Genomic DNA, 19,039 nt, shown 5'->3' on the forward strand with positions numbered 1-19,039 from the left:
AGACAGACCCAGAAGCTCAGGGAAAGGGATTGGCTGAAGCAACTGGTTCTGTCTATGGAGAGATGGTAGGGATCTGACAGTTATCACCATTCAGGTTCACCAAAGCCTCGAAGCATCTACTGAACTCAGCGACTTGGAGAGGGAGTCACTGCCATCCAAGGGAGGCCAGAGCAAGGCACCAGGTTCTAAGGAGCTCTGATCCTAGGGCAGATGCTGTTTGCCTCTGATTCCACAGTGTTAACGAGCTCCTGTGTGCAGAAAGCAGAGGTGGCTACTGCAAGGAGGTACTGGAAAGAGCCCACAGCTCCACATGTAGGAGGATTCCAGCTGGCTGTGACTAGACAATGCCAAAACACTGGGATAAAATGGGAACTGTCATTTTTCTGAATACTGGAGTCAAAAGGTACCCGACACTCAAACCAGGAAGACTGCCAATTGCACACATGTGATTTTTTTATCTAAACGGTACAAGCCAGAGAGCAGAGTTGACAGTGACCAGACAGCAGATTATTTAGCCTGTGTTTAGGGTTCTTTTGGATAAGTCAGACCCAGAACATTCTACTTGTGGTCTCAATGATTCACGTTATTTGACTGCATACATTAAAATACAGGGTCGGGGCGCCTGGGTGGCTCAGTCGTTAAGCGTCTGCCTTCGGCTCAGGTCATGATCCCAGAGTCCTGGGCTCGAGCTCCGCATCGGGCTCCCTGCTCGGCGGGAAGCCTGCTTCTCCCTCTCCCACTCCCTCTGCTTGTGTTCCCTCTCTCGCTGTGTCTCTCTCTGTCAAATAAATAGATAAAATCTTTAAAATAAAATAATATACAGGGTAACTGTCCTTTCCTTTGTACTATGTAACAGAACATCTGTTCTGTGAATTCATTCATGCCTTTATCCACCCACCTACCCATCCATCCAGGTAACAAACACCCAAAACAAACCTAATCTATCAGGGATCCTTGTTGCTTCACCAGTCCCTGTTTACCTCTCCTCTGGATTACTTACAGAGACAAAGAATATGGTTTGAGTTCTTTAGGTGCCAAGCAATATTCCAGAAAGAAATGCTCAGCAAAAAAGTTCTAAATAATAACTACAAAGAAAACAAAGGGCCAGCGAAAGGGGGGATAGAGATGGGGATGGAGAGGAAACAGGAGGGTCCTCCTAGCAGAGGTGGGTGGCAATCTTCTGCCTCTCTGACTGGGTTCTGATTTGCGCAGGGTTGGGGGGGGGCGGGTCTGTGTGTGGGAAGGTGCTGAGAAAACCAGCCCACCCCAGGCTGCAGGGAAGGGGCAAGGGGGGCTGGGAGGGCAGGAGCTGGAGGAGCTGAATTTCTTAAACTCTGTAGTCTGGATTCCGGCGTCAGAGCCTGAGCTGTTTTCCTTCTCCCCACCCCACCCTCCTCTAACACACGCACATTTTTCCTAAAAATTCTAAGTCCGGAAGGAAGAGAAGAAAAGAGGTGTCGTGTTGTCTTGCCCTCCTCCTCGTCCCCACCCGGTTTTCCGATTTCACAATCGCCCCCCCTCCCCGCCGCCCCCAGGGTAACCGGGCTGGAAGCCTGGGCACAGGTTTGTCCGCCCACCCCACCCCAGGACCCCGAGATTCCCGAGGGCTGGGACACCGAGTGCCCGGTTCTTCGTCGGTAAAACTCTCACCGAAGTGTCGTGTGACTTGAGTATGTCCCTAAGACACGTCAGGAGCTCAGACAGTGCCGGGCGCTTCGTCGGTGCTCTGTCTGCCACCTGCAAATGTAGGCGAGGGCCAGGGATCCCTCGTGGCGCGCCCGGTCCCCTCCCCGCTCGCCGCTCTCACCCAGCCTGAGGCTGAGCCAGGAGAGCGGCACTCGCTAAACCTGGGGACTCCGGCCTGACCGCCGTCCTCGTCCGCGGATGGGCACTGACAGCCATCGGAGGCCTATGGTGGCCGCTGTGCAACCCTGGGATGGCTGTGTAGACATTCCCATTTCTCAGATGAGAAACCGAGGCTTCCGTCCAGGGCCAGCACCTCCGTACTCACGTGCTCGGATTTCCAAGCCCGCCTTCCTCCCGTCGTAGTCTGTCTTCCGGGGCCTCCGCGGGGTCCAGGCGCAAAGCCTGGGGACAGGGGACCGCTCACGTTCGCGGGGAGCCCCGGCACGTGAGGGGGGCTGAGCCCGAACCCGGCGGAAAGCAGGGGCGCCCCCACCCGGCGCCCCGCTTCCTCCGCGCGGAGGCCGCGGGGCTGGGCGGGGGCAGCCCGGGGCGGCGCGGGGGACGGGCGGGCCCGGGACCAAAGTCCGGCAAGGGCTACCGTCGTGGGGGCGGCGCGGGGGGCATTGCCCCGCCCTTTGGCCCCCCCCCCCCCGGTCGCCGATTCGCGAGGCGGCCAATGGGCGGCTGGGCAGAGCCGCACCCCTCGGACACCCGCCGGGGCACCTGGCTCCAGAGTGGGCTCCCGGGCTGCCATGGCGCGTCCCGTGAAGGTGAAGACCTGGTTGGAGGAGAACCGAGCCTCCTTCCTGCCCCCGGTCTGCAACAAGCTCCTGTGAGTCCCAGGCACGCCGCCCTCCTCCTGCCCTCTGCCCCCACCTCCCGTCCCCCGTCCGCACCCCTCATCCCTCACCCTCCAGCCCCCAGCTCCTTGACCCAGGAGCCTGCAGAAAGGGGCTGCCATCCTCTTGTGCCTTCGGCGGGGGATGGGGAGGGCAGGCTGTTCCGGGTTCCCCCACCCTCATCTGTTCCTCTTTCTGATGACTGTGCCCTGGAGATTGTGACCTTGACTTCTGAAGATGGCTGGGTGACTGAGACTAGGAGAGATGCAGATGGCAGGTCACCGACCTGTCCCCAGGGCTTAGAAATAGCTCTCCAACCCCCCAGTGACAGAAGTCTGGGGAGGGTGGTTTTTCTGATGTCCCAGAATTGCAGTAGAACCTGCAGCCAGAGGGCAAGTGGAGGGTCAGCTCCTGTAGGAAGATCTTGATTTAGTGCTCTCCCCAGGCTCCTCCTTGCAGGCATACACACTCCCACCAGGCCGTCCCTGGCCACCTCTGCCCACAGCACCCAGCAGGGCCGGTGGTGGTCCACAGCAGTCCTTCTCCAGCAGACCTGGGCCCTCCCCTGTGGCCCCTTCACCTCCCTCCCCTGCCCTGGGCCCCATGGCCGGGCCTGGTGTGCTCCCCAGCTCCTGGCTCACATTGCCAGGTCTGCAGAACATCCCCAACGGCCCGGCACCCCAAACCACACAGCTGCATTGGCACACCTCGACAAGCCAGAGGCCGTGCCCAGTGTTGTTACACCCCCTCACCTAGTCCTCACACTAGCTCCTGGAGGTGGGATTCTAATGAGTGACTCTCCCAGTGTCCCACAGCTAGTATGGGCCGCGGTCCAGACTCCAGCCCATGGAAGAGCTTGACTCCCAAGTCCACACTCTTGGTCACCGTGTAGCACCACCACCAGCTCACGGCCACCCGCCCCCCACCCCACCCAGGGGCCTCGTGTCTTCTACCACTGTCGTGGCCCTCACCCCTTTCCTCCACTTCATCCCTGTGCACCCCCCAGGGTGCCCCAACAGTGTCTCGCATCTCTCTGCTCCTCTCCAGCCCTCTGGCCACAGCTCTGGGGCCACCCTTGTCACCTCCAGCCTGAGTGGTGCAGGCTGCCCCTGCCTCCAGGCACCCCCCACCCAGGCCTCCGGCTAGGCCCCAGTATTAAGCATCACAAAATGCAGGCGCTGCCTTATTCGTTCAGCAGGTGTTCACTGAGCACTCAGTATGTGCCAGGCACTGTTCCGGGCACTGCAGATGCAACAGACAACAAACTGACGGTCACTTCCTTGGGGCGCTGACATTTGGGTGAGAGGAAGTGGCCAACATGTACAAACAGACAAGGGCTGGAGGCAGGCCGGCATAATGGGCCACAGGGTGGGACAGAGCTGCGGCCCCCCACCCCATGTTGGCTGGGGCTGTCAGGGAGAGTCTGCCCCAGGCCTCTCCTAGCTCCTGGTGGCTTGGTGGCGATCTTGGCCTTCCTTGGCTTCTGCTGCATCACCCTGATCTCTATCCTCATCTTCACAGGGCACTCTCCCCATCGATGTGTCTGTGTCTAAATTCCCCCCTCCTTTTTTTTAAAAAAAGAATTTTATTTATTATTTGAGAGAGAGTGAGAGAGAGAACACGAGTGGCGGGGGGGGGAGGCGGCAGGGAGAAGCAGACTCTTTTGAGCAGGGAGCCCAATGGGGGGCTCCATCCCAGGACCCCAGGATCATGACCTGAGCCAAAGGCAGACGCTTACTGACTGGGCCACCCAGGTGCCCCTAAATTTCCCCTTTTAATAAGGATTAGGGGCTCAGCCTACTCTAGTGTGACCTCACTGTGGCTTAACCAGTTACATCTGCAATGACCCTATTTCCAAATTGGGTCACATTCCTAGGTCTGGGGGTAGGACATCAACATAGGAATTTGGGGGTGAGGGGGCCATATGACACTGCGGTGGGGAGGGGTGAGCAGAGAAGGGATATGATCTGGCTGATGGGTGGAAGTAGTTCTTGAGTGGGCTCATTCCATATGTATCTAAATTATATCCCAGGAAAGTTGATTTAAAAAAAAAAACTGGGGCTCCTGGGTGGCTCAGTCGTTAAGTGTCTGCCTTCAGCTCAGGTCATGATCCCAGGGTCCTGGGATCGAGCTCCGTATTGGGCTCCCTGCTCGGCAGGAAGCCTGCTTCTCCCTCTCCCATTTCCCCTGCTTGTGTTCCCTCTCTCGCTGTGTCTCTCTCTGTCAAATAAATAAAATCTTAAAAAAAACCAAAACTTTGAGGCACCTGACTGGCTCAGTTAGAAGAGCATGTGACTCTTGATCTCAGGGTCTTGAGTTCGAGCCCCACATTGGGTGCAGAGATTACTTAAATAAAACTTAAAAGAAAAAAAAAAAACTTTCCTAGGCTCCCTGGCACCCTTCAGGCCAAGACCAAACTCCTTGGCTGAGTTCTTGAAGCCTGGGGTGACCTCGTTCCACCTTCTCACCATTGCTCCCCAAGACCACTCCCACTCCCACACCACCAGGACCCCCAGTGCTTCCAGCCTCAGGGGCTCTGCATCCAACTTTCCTCTCCACTTCCTTCCCCAGGTGTCTCACAGCTTCAAGCCAGCAGTTTGCAGGGAGCAGAGTCTCCCAGTCAGACGGCTTGGGAGAGGCAGTCAGATAAAGGCCATCTTACCCCTCCGCTGCCTCTAGCCCAGGAAGTGGTGCCTACAGTTTGCTCTCCTGTAACTGGAGGTCTTGAGCGAGGCCCGGGATCCTGGGTGATGAAGCGGTAGATCTGCCACCACACTGCTCCCCACTACCGGGTCAGAGGATGTCGGGGACACACACACAAAACCCCTGAGACACAGATACAGAAAGACGCACGTACACATACAGCCTCAGGCGCACACACACACTTGGAGGAGCATAGCCATACTGAGATGAGAAGGGAGGGGACAAATGTCAGAGACTATAGGGGCAATGTTATAGAAATAGCCTTGTCACCTCTCCCAGGTGTACCCAGGCTCCTTCCAGGCCCCCCACGGGCCCCTGCACCCCTCCTGTCCTGTTCCACAAGCTGGTTCAGGACCTCCTTCCCCTTGTCCATTGCAGGCACCAGAAGCAGCTCAAAGTCATGTTCGTCGGGGGCCCCAACGTCAGGAAGGACTACCACATCGAGGAGGGTGAGGAGGTAGGCCTGCTACTGCCCCCTTCTTTAATAGCCCTGGAGGAGGGGAACACTTCCCAAGCAAGAGCCAGAGCCAGTGGACAGGAGGGGTGGGGGGGGTGGTCAGGTGGCTGATGGATGAAGGGGGCGCTACTGAAATCCCAGGGCAGAACGGCTGGGCACACAGTGACAGCCCCATCCTCCAGCTCTGCTGCGGGAGCCCCAGGAAAGAGCCCAGGCTCTGTGGGTGTGAGAGGGCGGCTCGAGCCGCTGGGCGTCACCCCCTGGCCATCCATGTGCCAGGCGCGACGCCCTGGTGCCCTCCCCCTCGAATCTGAATATGGAAGACTGGCCTCCCAAATGAGACCCAAATGCTGACAGGGACCTGGGTGCTCCACTCTGGTCCCGGGAGCTGAGTTCTCTGGAAAGGGTCGGGCCGGGAGGTCCCCTCCTTATCTGGAGGGCCCAAGACATACGAGTTCCTGGGAGCTGTTTAACGGAGGGGGAGGGCGGGTGGGGGGAATTTGCACCGAATACCCTTTTGTACCTTGAATTTTGAACTGTGTTTCTGTACTACCTACCTACGCCAAGATAAATAAACAAAAGTAGAATTAAAAAGAAAAAGATGGGCCCCCCTGAGGGAGGGACACAGGTGGGTTTCCAGCTTTCAGGATCTCTGGTGACGAAAGAAGAGTAGACGGAACCGACACCCATCACCGTGGGGGGCCTGACACAGGGGTTCAAGGTCCAGAGTCCAGATTGGTCACCAGCCTCCACCCCCAGCCCTGGCCTCCCAGCCACAGCCAGGGACTGGAGGGAGCACAGGAGAATCACTCACTCAACAAATATTTACAGAGCACCTAGTGGGCGGGGCGGGCAGGGGAGTGAGGACCCCGGGCCAGCAGGGAAAAGCCTCCCAGAGCAGGCCAGCTAACCCCTCACGTCTCCCAGCCACCCACTTCTCACCACACCTCATGGGAGACCGTTTTCCTCTGTGGCAAAAATCAACAAGAATAGCCAAAGCTGCCGAGAGAAGACAGGGAGACAGGGTTGGATTGGGAGTGGCCACCGCGCCGTGCGGTAGACTAGACCGGTTGCGGGTTTCTCTGCTTGCCTCAGTCAGCCTTAGGCCCCTCCACTTGCCTTCCCAAGGCTTCCACTCTGTTAGCCCTGGTGTCAGTACCCACCTTTCCCGTCTCACTCCCTCTTGCCTTCCCTTGGCCCCGATCGCCTCTGCCCCACACCCCACTTTTGGGCCTCCCCAAGCTGCTCTGGTAGTGTGGATGGGTGTCCACTGAGGGGTCCAGGCCAAGCAGTGACTCAGCTGAGTGGCTGACGGATGAGGAAGGCTGGCCTGAGTAGGCGGCCCCTCTCAGGAGGGACACTCAGGTGGCTGGGAGGAACTCGGCTAGAAGTGGGTTTGTGCCAGCTTGTTCTCATCCTGGGGTCGGGGAGAGTACCAGCCACAGGCCCTGGGAGGCCACAGGGCTGAGGGTCAGCCTCCTCTCTGTGCCTGCTGTTCTTCCCCAGGCTGTGCTGTAGGAGCTGTCCAGGTTCCTCCCTGGTGAGAGAAAAGGCATCACTGAGCCCAATCGTCATCCTTGCTGAGCTCGGGCTTCTGCAACAGCCCTTCGGGTTCCCCAGCTCCACCACCCACCACACAGTACTCCATTTACCCGACTCCTTCTCTTGGGGTGCACAGATGCAAGGGGACCTGGGCTGGGAGTCAGCCAGACTTGGGCTGAAGGCTCTGCCTCTTACTACCGTGGGGTCTCAGGCAGGTCACATCGTGCCACCTCTCTGAGCCTGTTTCCATGCAGCGCATGGGGACACTGGCCCCTGCCTGGGGGAAGGAGTCCATATGTATAGAGTGTGCGTGTGCACAGAGCTGGGGGCAGAGAAGAGGCTTAATACACACTGGCTCTCTGGACCGCCCCCACCCCTGTAAGGCCTTGGAGGCCAGATTCGGTTTAACATCCTCCTGAGCTGATACAGTTCGTCTTGTGGCCCTAGCACTCCGGTCTGTAGCACGTCAGGGGAGACTGGGGCCTCAGAGCAGGAGTGACAGAACTGCTTATACAGGCCTTCAGGAAATTTCTCAGGTGTCCGGGTCAGAACTCAGGCCAAGGACCTGGAAGAGGGAGGGGGCAGGGGCTGAGCCTGTCTGCCCTCCTGTCCCACAGGTGTTTTACCAGCTAGAGGGCGACATGGTTCTCCAAGTCCTGGAGCGAGGGAAATACCGGGCCGTGACCATTCGGCAGGGAGAGGTGAGCCTGGGCCCCAGGGCATGGGAAGGTGAAGGACCAAAGAGCAGGAACCCATGGTCCACTCATGCTGGCTTTGGTTGGAGTGTGTCCTCCCTGGCTTGTCCTGCCTCCCTTCCTGGCCCTTGGGCACTTCCTCCTGTGAGCTGCCCATCCTCACAAGGCCTGACATTTCCTCTGCTTCCGGGCTAGAGGCTAGCAGAGAGGGGGGCTGCCGGACCCCGTGGGCCGGCTGGGGAGGCCAGGACACTGCGGGCACCCAGGTCCCTGGAGGGCATTGCACGCTTGCTAGCACCTTGTCTCCACCACTGCAGATATTCCTCCTGCCCGCTGGGGTACCCCACTCTCCACAGAGGTTTGCCAACACCATGGGACTGGTCATCGAACGGAGGCGGCTGAAAACGGAGCTAGATGGGCTCAGGTAAATGGGCCTTGTCCGGACATCCGGGGCAGAGACGGGGGCAAGCAGCCGCAAGTGTGGACTTTACAGATAAGAAGACTGGGCACAGGGAAGTTGAGTTTGCTAGAAGGCAGCCGCGCTGGCACTGTAGAGAAATAGGAAATTAGGGTCAGGATGGTCTAGATAGGAGTGTGAGTCAGCACCGAGGAGGGGACAAACACTGGTGCCACGTGGGGGGCGGCGACTCTTCCCGGAGCTGAGTTCCCAGTGGGCTGCAATCTGTCACCCACTTATTATCTGATGCAGCCTGTGGCTCCGAGGGACACAGATTTTTCCAAAAGCAAAACTATTTTTTTTTTTTTAAAGATTTTATTTCTTTATTTGAGAGAGAGACACAGCGAGAGAGGGAACACAAGCAGGGGGAGTGGGAGAGGGAGAAGCAGGCTTCCCGCCGAGCAGGGAGCCCGATGCGGGGCTCGATCCCAGGACCCTGGGATCATGACCTGAGCTGAAGGCAGATGCTTAACAACTGAGCCACCCAGGCGCCCCAAGCGAAACTATTTTTTGTATTTTTTAATAAAATTAAAATTTCTCAACAAGTTCCTGAGATCAGGATACTTTGCCCCCATCTCCTGTTACAATGGATTATTTTTTAACGCTTCCCCTTTTTGTAATCAGCAAAGTCATACACGTTCAGTCTTGAAGTCAGGAAAAGTAAAAGAAAGCAAATAAAGTTAAAACTATGTCAGGAAGAGGGAAAATGTTATGGAATGTGAATGACGTCTCAATGAAATGAAATGAACAATAATAAAGAGAAAACCAAAAAAAACCCTGTCATCTTACCAGTTAAACCTAACAAAGCTTGTTAACCTTCCATCCTGCCTCTTTTCTGTGCATATCTACACCTTACAGCATTGAAGTCTTAGCAAACATGGGGTTGAATTTTGATTTTTTTTACTTAAAAAACTCCTGAGCATTCCTTATACTATTCAATGCTTTTCAAAAACACAATGATAATACTAACCTACTGTTGTAGAAACAGATGTCTGGCCTTCAATTCCAAAAGAAATCTTTCATATGGGGCTTTATGAAAGGAGTTTTTAGTGACAGTGGACAGTGTCCTCAATAACACTTTTTAAAATTTTTTTTTTATTTATTAATTTATTTATTTTAGAGAGCGAGAGCTTGCACATGCGCATGTGGGGGAAGAGGCAGAGGGAGAAGAAGAGAGACAGACTCCATGCCTAGCACGGAGTCAAATGCAGGGCTCGATCTCATGACCCTGAGATCATGACCTGAGCCAAAATCAAGAGTCAGTTGATTCAGCTGGGTGGCTGAGCCACCCAGGCACCCCGTCCTCAATAACATTTTTACAGCAAATTTATAACAGATTTCATCTGGCTGCTTTTGACCTTTTTTTTTTTTTTAAGACTCTATTTTTAAACAATCTCTACACCCAATATGGGGCTCAAACTCACAACCCCGAGATCAAGAGTTTCAGGCTCTACTGACTGAGCCAGCCAGGCGCCCCTGGCTGCTTTTGACCTTTAATTAAAGCCAGGGACTTGGTGCCTGGGTGGCTCAGTTGGTTAAGCATCTGCCTTCAGCTCAGGTCATGACCCCGGAGTTCTGGGATCAAGCCCCACATTGGGCTCCCTGCTAAGTGGGGAGTCTGCTTCTTCCTCTGCTCCTCCCCCTCTCACTCTCTTTCAAATGGAAAAATAAAATCTTAAAAAAAAAAAAAAAGCCAGGGACTCAACTTTAAAAATGCCACTCTGAAGGCAAGCTTTCTGGTGTCCAGCTCCGTCCCAGGATAGAACTTAGGATGAGCTGGGTGTCTATAAACCATGTCCCATAAGCAGGACCACTTCTCTTTTTCGGGAGAAGCTGAAAAGGACAAAGTGGGCCTGGCCGTGGGAGCTGGGCCTGAGGCTTAGACATTCAGTCAACAAAGTGCTGCACACACCAGGGGCCTGAGGCCTGGCGGAGTTGCTCACTGAGCCGGGCTGGGGCTTGGGTGGGCTTCCGAGAGTCTCGGAGAGGCTATGTGTACACGCAGGTGGACTTTCCTCCGGAGAAGAGGCCCAGCCTTTGCTCCAATTCTCAAAGGCATCCGTGACTCCTAAAGGAGCAGGACACCTCATCTGGGGGGTATCTTCTGCATGTTGGTTCCATAAGGTTCCTTGCACAGGCCCTGTATTCAGGCTCAGCTTCAGCTTCCTCTCTGGGAAAATGAAGACACTTGTTATTGATTTTTTGTCTGTGTTTCTAAGACTGTCGCGAGTCTGTCCTGCACCCACCACTCACAGGCTTTGTAATCTCTGCCATGTTACCCAGCTTCTCCGAGCCTCAGAGTTCTATCCACTTTGTAAATGGTTGTTTGGGGAACCAGGAATGCAAATGGGGTCGATAATAGCCCACCGACTTTGGGGCACATAGTGCTTCTGGGAGAGCCAGGGGTGGGTGAGTGAGCGCTGGACACTAGGTTGTGCTAACAGGGTGAAGCGGCGGCCAGCTCTGCGGGGCTAGCCAGGGTCCAGACTTCCACAAGCAGAGCCGCCCCGAGGCAACCCAGGTGGGGAGCTGGGTTACCTGTCCTTTGCTCTGGCAGGTACTACATGGAGGACACCACGGACGTCCTGTTCGAGAAGTGGTTCTACTGCAAGGACCTTGGCACACAGTTGGCCCCCATCATCCAGGAGTGAGCCCCAGCCCGGTCCCTGCCCCTTGCTCTCTGAGGCCCCCTGCTCTGGCTGGGGAGGGCAGATCCAGCCAGCAGTGCCCACCACACTGGGGCCAGCGTGCCTGGGATGTGGGGGGAAAGTCTGCCCCTCCCAGGGTGGGAGGGCCTGGGCTGGAAGGGAGGGGAGGGTGGACCTCCATCGAGTTCTGTAGGGCCCCATGAGAGTGTGGGCTCCTGCACCTGAGAGCGTATGAGTGTGTGTGTACTGTGTGTCTCCCTGGCCACTCATTCGGGAATGCTGGCCACTCGTCCTCCTCCCCATTTCTCCCTGCAGGTTCTTCAGCTCTGAGCAGCACAAAACAGGAAAGCCCATCCCTGGTGAGCCCCCCAGGGAACCGCCTTTCTCCCTCCCTCTCTGCTTTCCCAGAATAGAATGGGTCTTGGTCCAGAGTACCAGTCTCCTTTTGAGTTCTCTGCCCCAGTACTCAAGGTACGAGACAATGGCACCAAATAGTGTCCCCCACGTGGCTGCTTGGTGCTCGAGCTGGATCCAGGGCCCATCCTGGTGATTCAGAGCTGGGAGCCCTGGGCCTGCTGGGGCCCTGGGCGGGCCGGGCCAGAGGCCACTGACATAGCTGTGCTGTGGGCGCAGACCAGCTGCTCCAGGAACCGCCATTCCCCCTGAGCACACGATCTGTCATGGAGCCCATGTCCCTGGAGGCCTGGCTGGATGGCCACCACAGACAGCTGCAGGCAGGCACACCCCTCAGCCTGTTTGGGGACACCTATGAGACACAGGTAACGAGGCCCTGGGCCATCCAGGGCATCTACCCAGCAGCCCTAGGAAATGGGAACTAATCACCCACACACACGTGTGCGCACGCACACACACACACACACACAGAGTTTCAGAGGTTTTGACACAAACAGAGGTCTTCCTGTTTCCTGCCTGACTCAGAGAGTGACGGCTTTGCTAGGAGTGGAGGCTACGTGGTCTCAAGCAGTCTTTCTTTGCCTTCAGAGTGGGGGGTTGCCCCATAGGCTGACCGATTCCTGGGGGTCTAGAGTTATCCTTCTACTAGGAATTCCTGAACTTTTGGCCAGTCTCAGCCTGGGGAGCCGGAAGGAAGAGAGGTGCCTGGCAGTGAGGGTTGGGTGGAGAGGTGCACAGAGAGAGACCCACCCAAACAAAGTTGGCCTTCTTTCATTCAGCATTTGTTGAATGCCTATTATGTTTCAGGCTTTGGTAGGAGAAAAAGAGTCACTGCCTCAAAGAGTGTATGGTGTGATAAACAGACTAGTTAATCAACAATTACCACAATCAGGTGGTATGTTATTTGGTAGAGAAGCTTCAGGAAGCCATAGGACAATGAAGGAGGAACCCAGGCTGGGAGGGAAGTCAGGGAAGACTTCTTGGAGGAGGTGACGTGTAAGCTGCATTTTAAAGCAAATATAGGAGTTTGCAAAAGGAAGAAAGGGAGGCTGAGAGAGCATTCCAGGTAAGGGAAAAGCATGGGTAAACGCATGGAAGCTTGCAATAGCCTGGCACTGCAAGTAGCTGAGGTTGGCAGGAGCCAGGGCAGGGGAGTGGGGGCAGCAAGCACCATGGCTGGATGGCAGGAGTAGCAGGCAGTGCCCAGGTCCTGACAGGTCTCCTGGGCTGGACAAGGGGCAAGGCTCGGGCTTGTTTGTGCTTTACAGTTTGCCATGGGCGCATACCTTGCAGTTTGAATCAGACACCCTCATGGAGGGATGCTCCCTGGGTACACACCTGCCTTGAAAGTTCGGGCCTACAGACACCTGAGCTTACACAGGGCTGTGAAAACAGGGGCACGCCACAAAGCCCCTCCCAGCCCATCACGGCAATGGCATTCGGCATCGAGCTGGCCTCCCGGTGCTGCCTTCTGCCTCGTGCACACGCCTGCTCCCACCTGCTTCAGTTTATGCCAACAGATATCTACTGAGTCCCACTCTGGGCCAGCAGGAGCGAGACCTGCACAGTAGCTGCCGGCTGATGCAGGTCAAAAAGTTCGTCCCCTCCCATCTCCCTCCTCCTCAGGCCAGAATCCCATGGAAGAAGGCAGGTGGGCACTCTTTGGAGAGCTCTGTGTGTGATACACGAGTCCACGCTAAGCCGTGCACACACGAGTGCGTGTGTCCCGAGCGTGCCCCTGGCAGTCATGCCTTCATATGGGTCAGCAGTCGTGGGCATGGGCAGCCGAGGCATCCGATGCGCATGTGCATGTGAAGGGCAGGCAGGCGTGGTCCTGGACGGCGGGCAGTGCTGCTCAGCAGGGAGGCAGCAGGGAGGCCCGCGGCCGGGCAGCCTTCCCCTCCAAGTCCTGGTCTTGGCCCTACACATGAAGATAGGCTGTGCCTGGTGCTGCGGGCCTAGCGTCTGGGGGGCAGGTTCAAGGCCATCTCCTGTGTGGGGCCGAAGCACCAGAAAGATGTATGTCGCTTCCTGCCAGGTGATCGTCCATGGACAAGGCAGCAGCGAAGGCCCGAGACAGGACGTGGATGTGTGGCTGTGGCAGTTGGCAAGTGGGGCCCCTGACAGAGGGTGGCACATCCTCCTGCCCATGGGGACCAGGCTGCTCCTGGGCCTTGAACGCCCAGAGCCTGGAGTGGCTCCCAGGGCCTCCTTGCCAAGGCAGACTCAGGGACCCCTGGACAGGTGTTGAGGCCCAACGGCCTCCATTCCCATTCTCCTGCTCCTCTTTCCCAGGAGGGCTCCTCTGTGGTGACGATGGGGGAACAGCACCTGAGCCTGTCCCCGGATGACAGCCTTCTGGTGCCAGCCGGGAACGCGTGAGTGCACGGGAGGACTTGCCGCCCCCCCAAGCTGTGGGACCACCCTCCTTCCCCTGGGATCCTCAGGGCCCACCTGTCTGACCCCAGCCCACCTGTGTCTCCACAGGTACACCTGGGAGCGAGGGCAGGGCTCTGTGGCCTTGGCTGTGACCCAGGACCCCGCCCGCAAGAAGCCCCTGGGCTGATCCTCTGGGTGCGGCCCCGAAGCAGTGCCTCCCTCCCCCACATAACTCCCCTGCCTGCTGTGCTTCTGGAGGTACCGCTGCTGAGCCACTCTGTGTCCCCGGAGCTGGGCCCTGGACATCGCCATCCACCCTCCTCCTGTCCTCTCGGCCGAGATGCCAGGCTCTTGGGGGGATGGTGGTGCCCCTTCTCCTCTAACAGCCCTCTGCCCACTGCCCTGCACGGTCTGCTCCTTGATGGAGGCCGGACTACCTCTCCATCCCTGTCCCCACAGGCCCAGGGCAGCACTTGCCTGCTACCCAGAGGGCCCTCAATAAAGGCTTCCTCGTGGACAAACACCTGTATGTCTGCATGCACACGGGCTGTCATGGATGGCCGACCCCCTGTACTCCTGTGACTCATGCGTGTGGTGTGTCAGGGGCACCAGGTGCACGTAGATGTGCGGACGGTCTGTTAGTGGGTGTCCCTACTCGTAAAGGGGCTCTCTTCACTGTGTGTGTGTGGCCCATCCATTCCCGGTCCTGTGCTCATCCTGGGGACACAGCTCATATTGTCCGTCCCCCTCTTGAATCTTTCCCGCTTACTCTTTTTACATGGCTTTTAAAAATAGTGTCTGTTGGGTTTTTTCTCCCCAGTAACAAGTGATGTGTACTAATCATAGAAAACAAAAATACTTAAAAACCCAAGATCCACCACGCAGAATTAACCACGGTTAGCACATGAAGATCACGGTAACGCTCCCACCGCTATGTACAGTCGCTGTGTCCAAAGACCCAGAAGGCTCCTGGGTGCTCTGCGGGGTTCAGGAGTGCCAGGAACCCTAGAAGCAGCCGTGGGTAGAGACAAAACCCAGAACCTCCAGCGGAGACCAGAGCCCGGTTTCCTGGGACTTCAGTGAGAAGTCCAGAAGGGGTGGCAGGTGGGGGTAATCGAAGTGGGATCTGGATGGAACAGGTCCCTGGTTAGGGTCAAAGCTTCCTCTGGAAAACATGGATGCTAAACCCTGCCTTCCCCCACTGTGGCCCACTGTCTTGATTCGCTCCGCCATCTGTTTTGAAAGCAGATGGGAACCTGGCTTTGCTGAAAGGGTTTCTGCCCCAGGGCCTGTGCCCACCTCTCTACCCCTAAGGCTTTCCTCTCCCACCAGCCAAGAAGAAACACTGGCAGCCTCCCCCACAAACTCACACAGTCCAGGAGGTGAAGGCAGAGGCTAGTCTGAACGTGGGCCGCAGCAGGGTATTGCTCTGTTCCCCCAGGAGAGAACACGGGGAATGTCCCGCAGAGCCCCCCACTGCACAGGGCCAGGCGGCCAGGAGAAGACGAGCTTGTCCCTAGTGCCCAGGACAGACCTAACCTGAGAAAATAACAAAAATGAGATCTTCTGTTTTTCTGAACATTAGCTCCGTGCTAGGGAGTTCCCGGAGACGTTTGGCAAATAAGCCACTGTTTCCAAACAAGGCCTGTCTGCGTTCAAAGCTCAGGCTGGTGGTCTCACCACCCGGCATCCTGTGGTCACAGCCTCTTACGGCCTGTCTCCCTCAGCCTTGGCCAGATGGGAGCCCAGGACAGAGGAGAGAGAGGCCTGGAGGCTCTGAGAGAGAGAGGCCAATGGCCACTGTGTCTGAAGCCCGGAGGCCTAGGCAGGGTTGGCACGCACGCACCCTGCTGACCGTAGCCAGCCGGCAAGGGCGGGTGTCAGGTCCTGCAGCCCGGAGCCGCAGGCTCCTCAGCCCTGTCCCACGTCAGGAGGAGTCCGAGGCCCCAGGGGCTCCTGAGAACACGACGCAGTAGAGGAACAGGAAAACCTTGCCTGAAGACAGCCCGGAATCTACTGCCCTGTCTGTGGTGAATGCTGGGTGCGGATGGAGGGGGGCGGACAGTGGACAGGGCATCTCGAAGGCTCTCAGGATTGTTCTATCTGGGGCAGGAGCCCAGTTTCTACCGGCAGGGGAGCTCTCTGCGTGTGGGGGGTATTTCGTGGGGGACATGGACTTTGGACCATCGGGAATTGGGGATGGCAGGGCACAAACAGGCTTATGCCACAAGGCCATGAGCACGTGGTCAAGGTATTGGCTGGAATCCCCACCTCCCTCTCCGGGGACAACATCCTGTTAGCTCCACATTCCCTGCTGCCAGAGCTGGTGGGGGCAGGGAGGCAGCCACCCAATCTGTACATGGGGGGGGCGGGGGTGTACAGGGTGGCCTGCATGACCCTGAGAGCTATGGGTTGCCAGGACCAGCTCCGGCCTTCGGGCAAGCAAATGTCTGAGCCCTTGGCGCTGTGGACACTCTTCCCCACCTCACCCCAGCTGGGCCTTCCTCCCACTTTAGGTTCTCCCTGGGCCTCCGTCTCACCCCTGCTGAGCCCTGCTCTCCTCCTGTGCCAGGGGCAGCCCAGACTCCCCCCGCGCCCTTCAGAGACCTTGCAGCCAGGTCACTCAGTGTGGGGGGAGGGAGAGGGGCGGTAGGGCTGCAGGGTTCCCCTTTGGCTGGGTGTTTCTCAGTGGCTGCAAGGATGCTGATGAAAAAACCCCAGGATATTGAGTCATTGTGGTGACTAGCTGGTAGTGAGCATCATTCCACTCTGCCCTGAACACTCTTGCAGGGGTAGAAAGCCTGGAAACTTCTCTCATGGAATCTCATAACCTGAGCTCTTCCTCTCCCCTCCTTTCTCTCCCTCCCTCCGCTCTCCCTGCCTCCCTCCCCACCTCCCTCCCTCCCTTCCTCTCCTCCTCTCCTTCAGCCTTCACCACAGACTTGGGGGCCACCAGAGAGGCCACGGTTTCCTGCTTCCCAGCCTTCTCCCCCACCGTGTCTGCCTTCCTGGCGCCGATCCTGGGTATGGAGTTCGTCCTGGGCCTGGTGGGGAACAGCTTGGCGCTCTTCATCTTCTGCTTCCACACGCGGCCCTGGACGTCGAACACGGTGTTCCTGGTCAGCCTGGTCGTTGCCGACTTTCTCCTGATCATCAACCTGCCCCTTCGCGTGGACTACTACTTCCTGCAGGAGCACTGGCGCTTCGGGGCCACCACCTGCAAGCTCAACCTCTTCATGCTGTCCACCAACCGCTCGGCCAGTGTGGTCTTCCTCACGGCCGTCGCACTCAACCGCTACCTGAAGGTGGTGAGGCCCCACCACGTGCTGAGCCGGGCCTCCGTGTGGGCGGCCGCCAGGGTGGCCGGGGGGCTGTGGGCCGGCATCCTGCTCCTCAACGGGCACCTGCTCCTGGCTGCCTATACCGACCACTCCTGCCTCAGTTACCGGCTGGGCGTGAAGTCCTCGGCCTCACTTCGCTGGCACCAGGCCCTGTTCATGCTGGAATTCTTCCTGCCGCTGGCCCTCATCCTCTTTGCCATCGTGAACATCAGGCTCACCATCTGGCGCCGCAGCCTGGGGGGGCAGGCGGGCCCGCGGAGAGCCATGTGCTTGCTGGCCGCGGTGGTGGCCGTCTACATCATCTGCTTCTTGCCCAGCGTCGTCTTCGGCATGGCTTCCATGGTGGCCTTCCGCCTGCATGCCTGCCACGCCCTCGACCTCTGCACACAGCTCTTCCACAGCTCCCTGGCCATTACTTACCTCAACAGTGTCCTGGACCCCGTGCTCTACTGCTTCTCGAGCCCCAACTTCCTCCGCCAGGTCCGGGCCCTGCTGGGCCTCAGCCAGGGCTGGCAGGGCCCAGCCATTGACGAGAGCTCCTACCAGCCCTCCGCCCAGCGCCGGGAGGCCTCTAGGGAGGCGCAGGCTGCGGAGAAGCTGCAGGCCGAGGTCTCGCTGGAGGGCCCGCTCGAGTAAGGAGGCCCCTCCCGGGACTGGGGGTTCACAGGGCCGCAGGAGGAAGGACGGCCAGGCTCTACCTGGAGGGAAAAGGTTGCCAGCACAGGGAGCCTCAACCAGCGGGACATCTGCAGGAGCCAGGTGGGTGGCAGGGGAAGGAAAGGGTCTTGACCTTACACAGCAGTGTGTCCCAGATGACATCCCCAGAGCACAGGAAAGAGCCCGATGGCAGGTGGAGACAGGCAGGGGCTGTGACAGCTCCCCTCCAGACAAAGGGCCACCCCGCTGCCCAGTCCAGGGGCCAGAGTGTGAGGACTGAGAGCACAAGTCTTGCTTTGGAGATCGGACAGCCACATTTTCCGTCATCTCTAACTTGTCCCTTTCAACGCTAATAAACTTCCTTTTGAAAATGCAAGTTTGAGAGAAAGACATGTATCATATGATCTCACTGATATGAGGAATTCTTAATCGCAGGAAACAAACTGAGGGTTGCTGGAGTGGGGGGTGGGCTGGGAGGGATGCGGTGACTGGGTGATAGACACTGGGGAGGGTATGTGCTCTGGTAAGCGCTGTGAATTGTGCAAGACTGTTGAATCTCAGATCTGTACCTCTGAAACAAATAATGCAATATAAGTTAAGAAAAAAAAAAAGAAGAAGAAGAAGGTAGCGGGAGGGGAAGAATGAAGCGGGGGAAATCGGAGGGGTAGACGAACCCTGAGAGACGATGGACTCTGAAAAACAAACAGGGTTCTAGAGGGGAGGGGGGTGGGAGGATGGGTTAGCCTGGTGGTGGGTATTGAGGAGGGCACATTCTGCACGGAGCACTGGGTGTTATGCACAAACAATGAATCATGGAACACTGTATGGGGATTAACATAAGAATAAAAAATAAAAATTAAAAAAAAAGAAAATGCAAGTTTGCCTCAGCTGTTCTAAGGAAAACCCAATAAATGTCTTCGGACCATCTGGCCCAGGGTCAATAGGGTTCAAAGTGAGTGCCCCAGGAGGAAGGGAAACACTGGGGACAGAGTGAGGAAGCCACCCAGGGCACCATCCTTCCACATTGCTCCTGGAGGACTGCAGTATCCTTCTAGGCAGAATGCTTCTCCGGGTCATAGGAAGGGCAGCTCATCTTGATCCCTGGGAGACCCCTGCTCCTCTCTGGCCTTCAGCTCCCCTTCTGCAGTCCTTGAGTTCTTGCCCAGCGCACCAAGGACTCAGTGCTGCCCTCCATCCAGGTCAGGCTCCTGGCTCAGCTCG

The 19,039-nt window shown here is 57.3% G+C and overlaps 2 protein-coding genes across 2 annotated transcripts; both read left to right on the top strand.

Annotated features, from left to right (window-relative positions):
- The first annotated feature begins 2,150 nt into the window (after window positions 1-2,150).
- On the top strand, window positions 2,151-14,355 carry HAAO (3-hydroxyanthranilate 3,4-dioxygenase). The gene is made up of 10 exons (XM_021701205.1): window positions 2,151-2,518; window positions 5,607-5,685; window positions 7,845-7,928; window positions 8,240-8,346; window positions 10,937-11,026; window positions 11,343-11,386; window positions 11,661-11,806; window positions 13,480-13,548; window positions 13,737-13,819; window positions 13,929-14,355. Exons 1-10 carry the CDS (start codon window positions 2,439-2,441, stop codon window positions 14,005-14,007), a joined length of 861 nt encoding a protein of 286 aa, XP_021556880.1. The 5' UTR covers window positions 2,151-2,438; the 3' UTR covers window positions 14,008-14,355.
- Window positions 13,789-18,162, top strand: OXER1 (oxoeicosanoid receptor 1). Its single transcript, XM_021701204.1, has 2 exons — window positions 13,789-13,819; window positions 16,761-18,162. The coding sequence occupies exons 1-2, from the start codon at window positions 13,789-13,791 to the stop codon at window positions 17,795-17,797; spliced, it is 1,068 nt and encodes a 355-aa protein (XP_021556879.1). The 3' UTR covers window positions 17,798-18,162.
- Window positions 18,163-19,039: the final 877 nt, after the last annotated feature.

The sequence above is a fragment of the Neomonachus schauinslandi genome, chromosome 10, assembly GCF_002201575.2.
Source record: "Neomonachus schauinslandi chromosome 10, ASM220157v2, whole genome shotgun sequence".
Classification (NCBI taxonomy): domain Eukaryota; kingdom Metazoa; phylum Chordata; class Mammalia; order Carnivora; family Phocidae; genus Neomonachus; species Neomonachus schauinslandi.

Excerpts from the sequence above, each read along its gene's own strand:
- HAAO (XM_021701205.1), top strand. The coding sequence starts at position 2,439 with ATGGCGCGTCCCGTGAAGGTGAAGACCTGGTTGGAGGAGAACCGAGCC. Across the intron at positions 11,027-11,342 it reads TTGGCCCCCATCATCCAGGA|GTTCTTCAGCTCTGAGCAGC; the intron begins GTGAGCCCCAGC and ends TTCTCCCTGCAG. Across the intron at positions 11,807-13,479 it reads GGGACACCTATGAGACACAG|GTGATCGTCCATGGACAAGG; the intron begins GTAACGAGGCCC and ends GCTTCCTGCCAG.
- OXER1 (XM_021701204.1), top strand. The coding sequence starts at position 13,789 with ATGACAGCCTTCTGGTGCCAGCCGGGAACGC. Across the intron at positions 13,820-16,760 it reads CTGGTGCCAGCCGGGAACGC|ACTTGGGGGCCACCAGAGAG; the intron begins GTGAGTGCACGG and ends CCTTCACCACAG.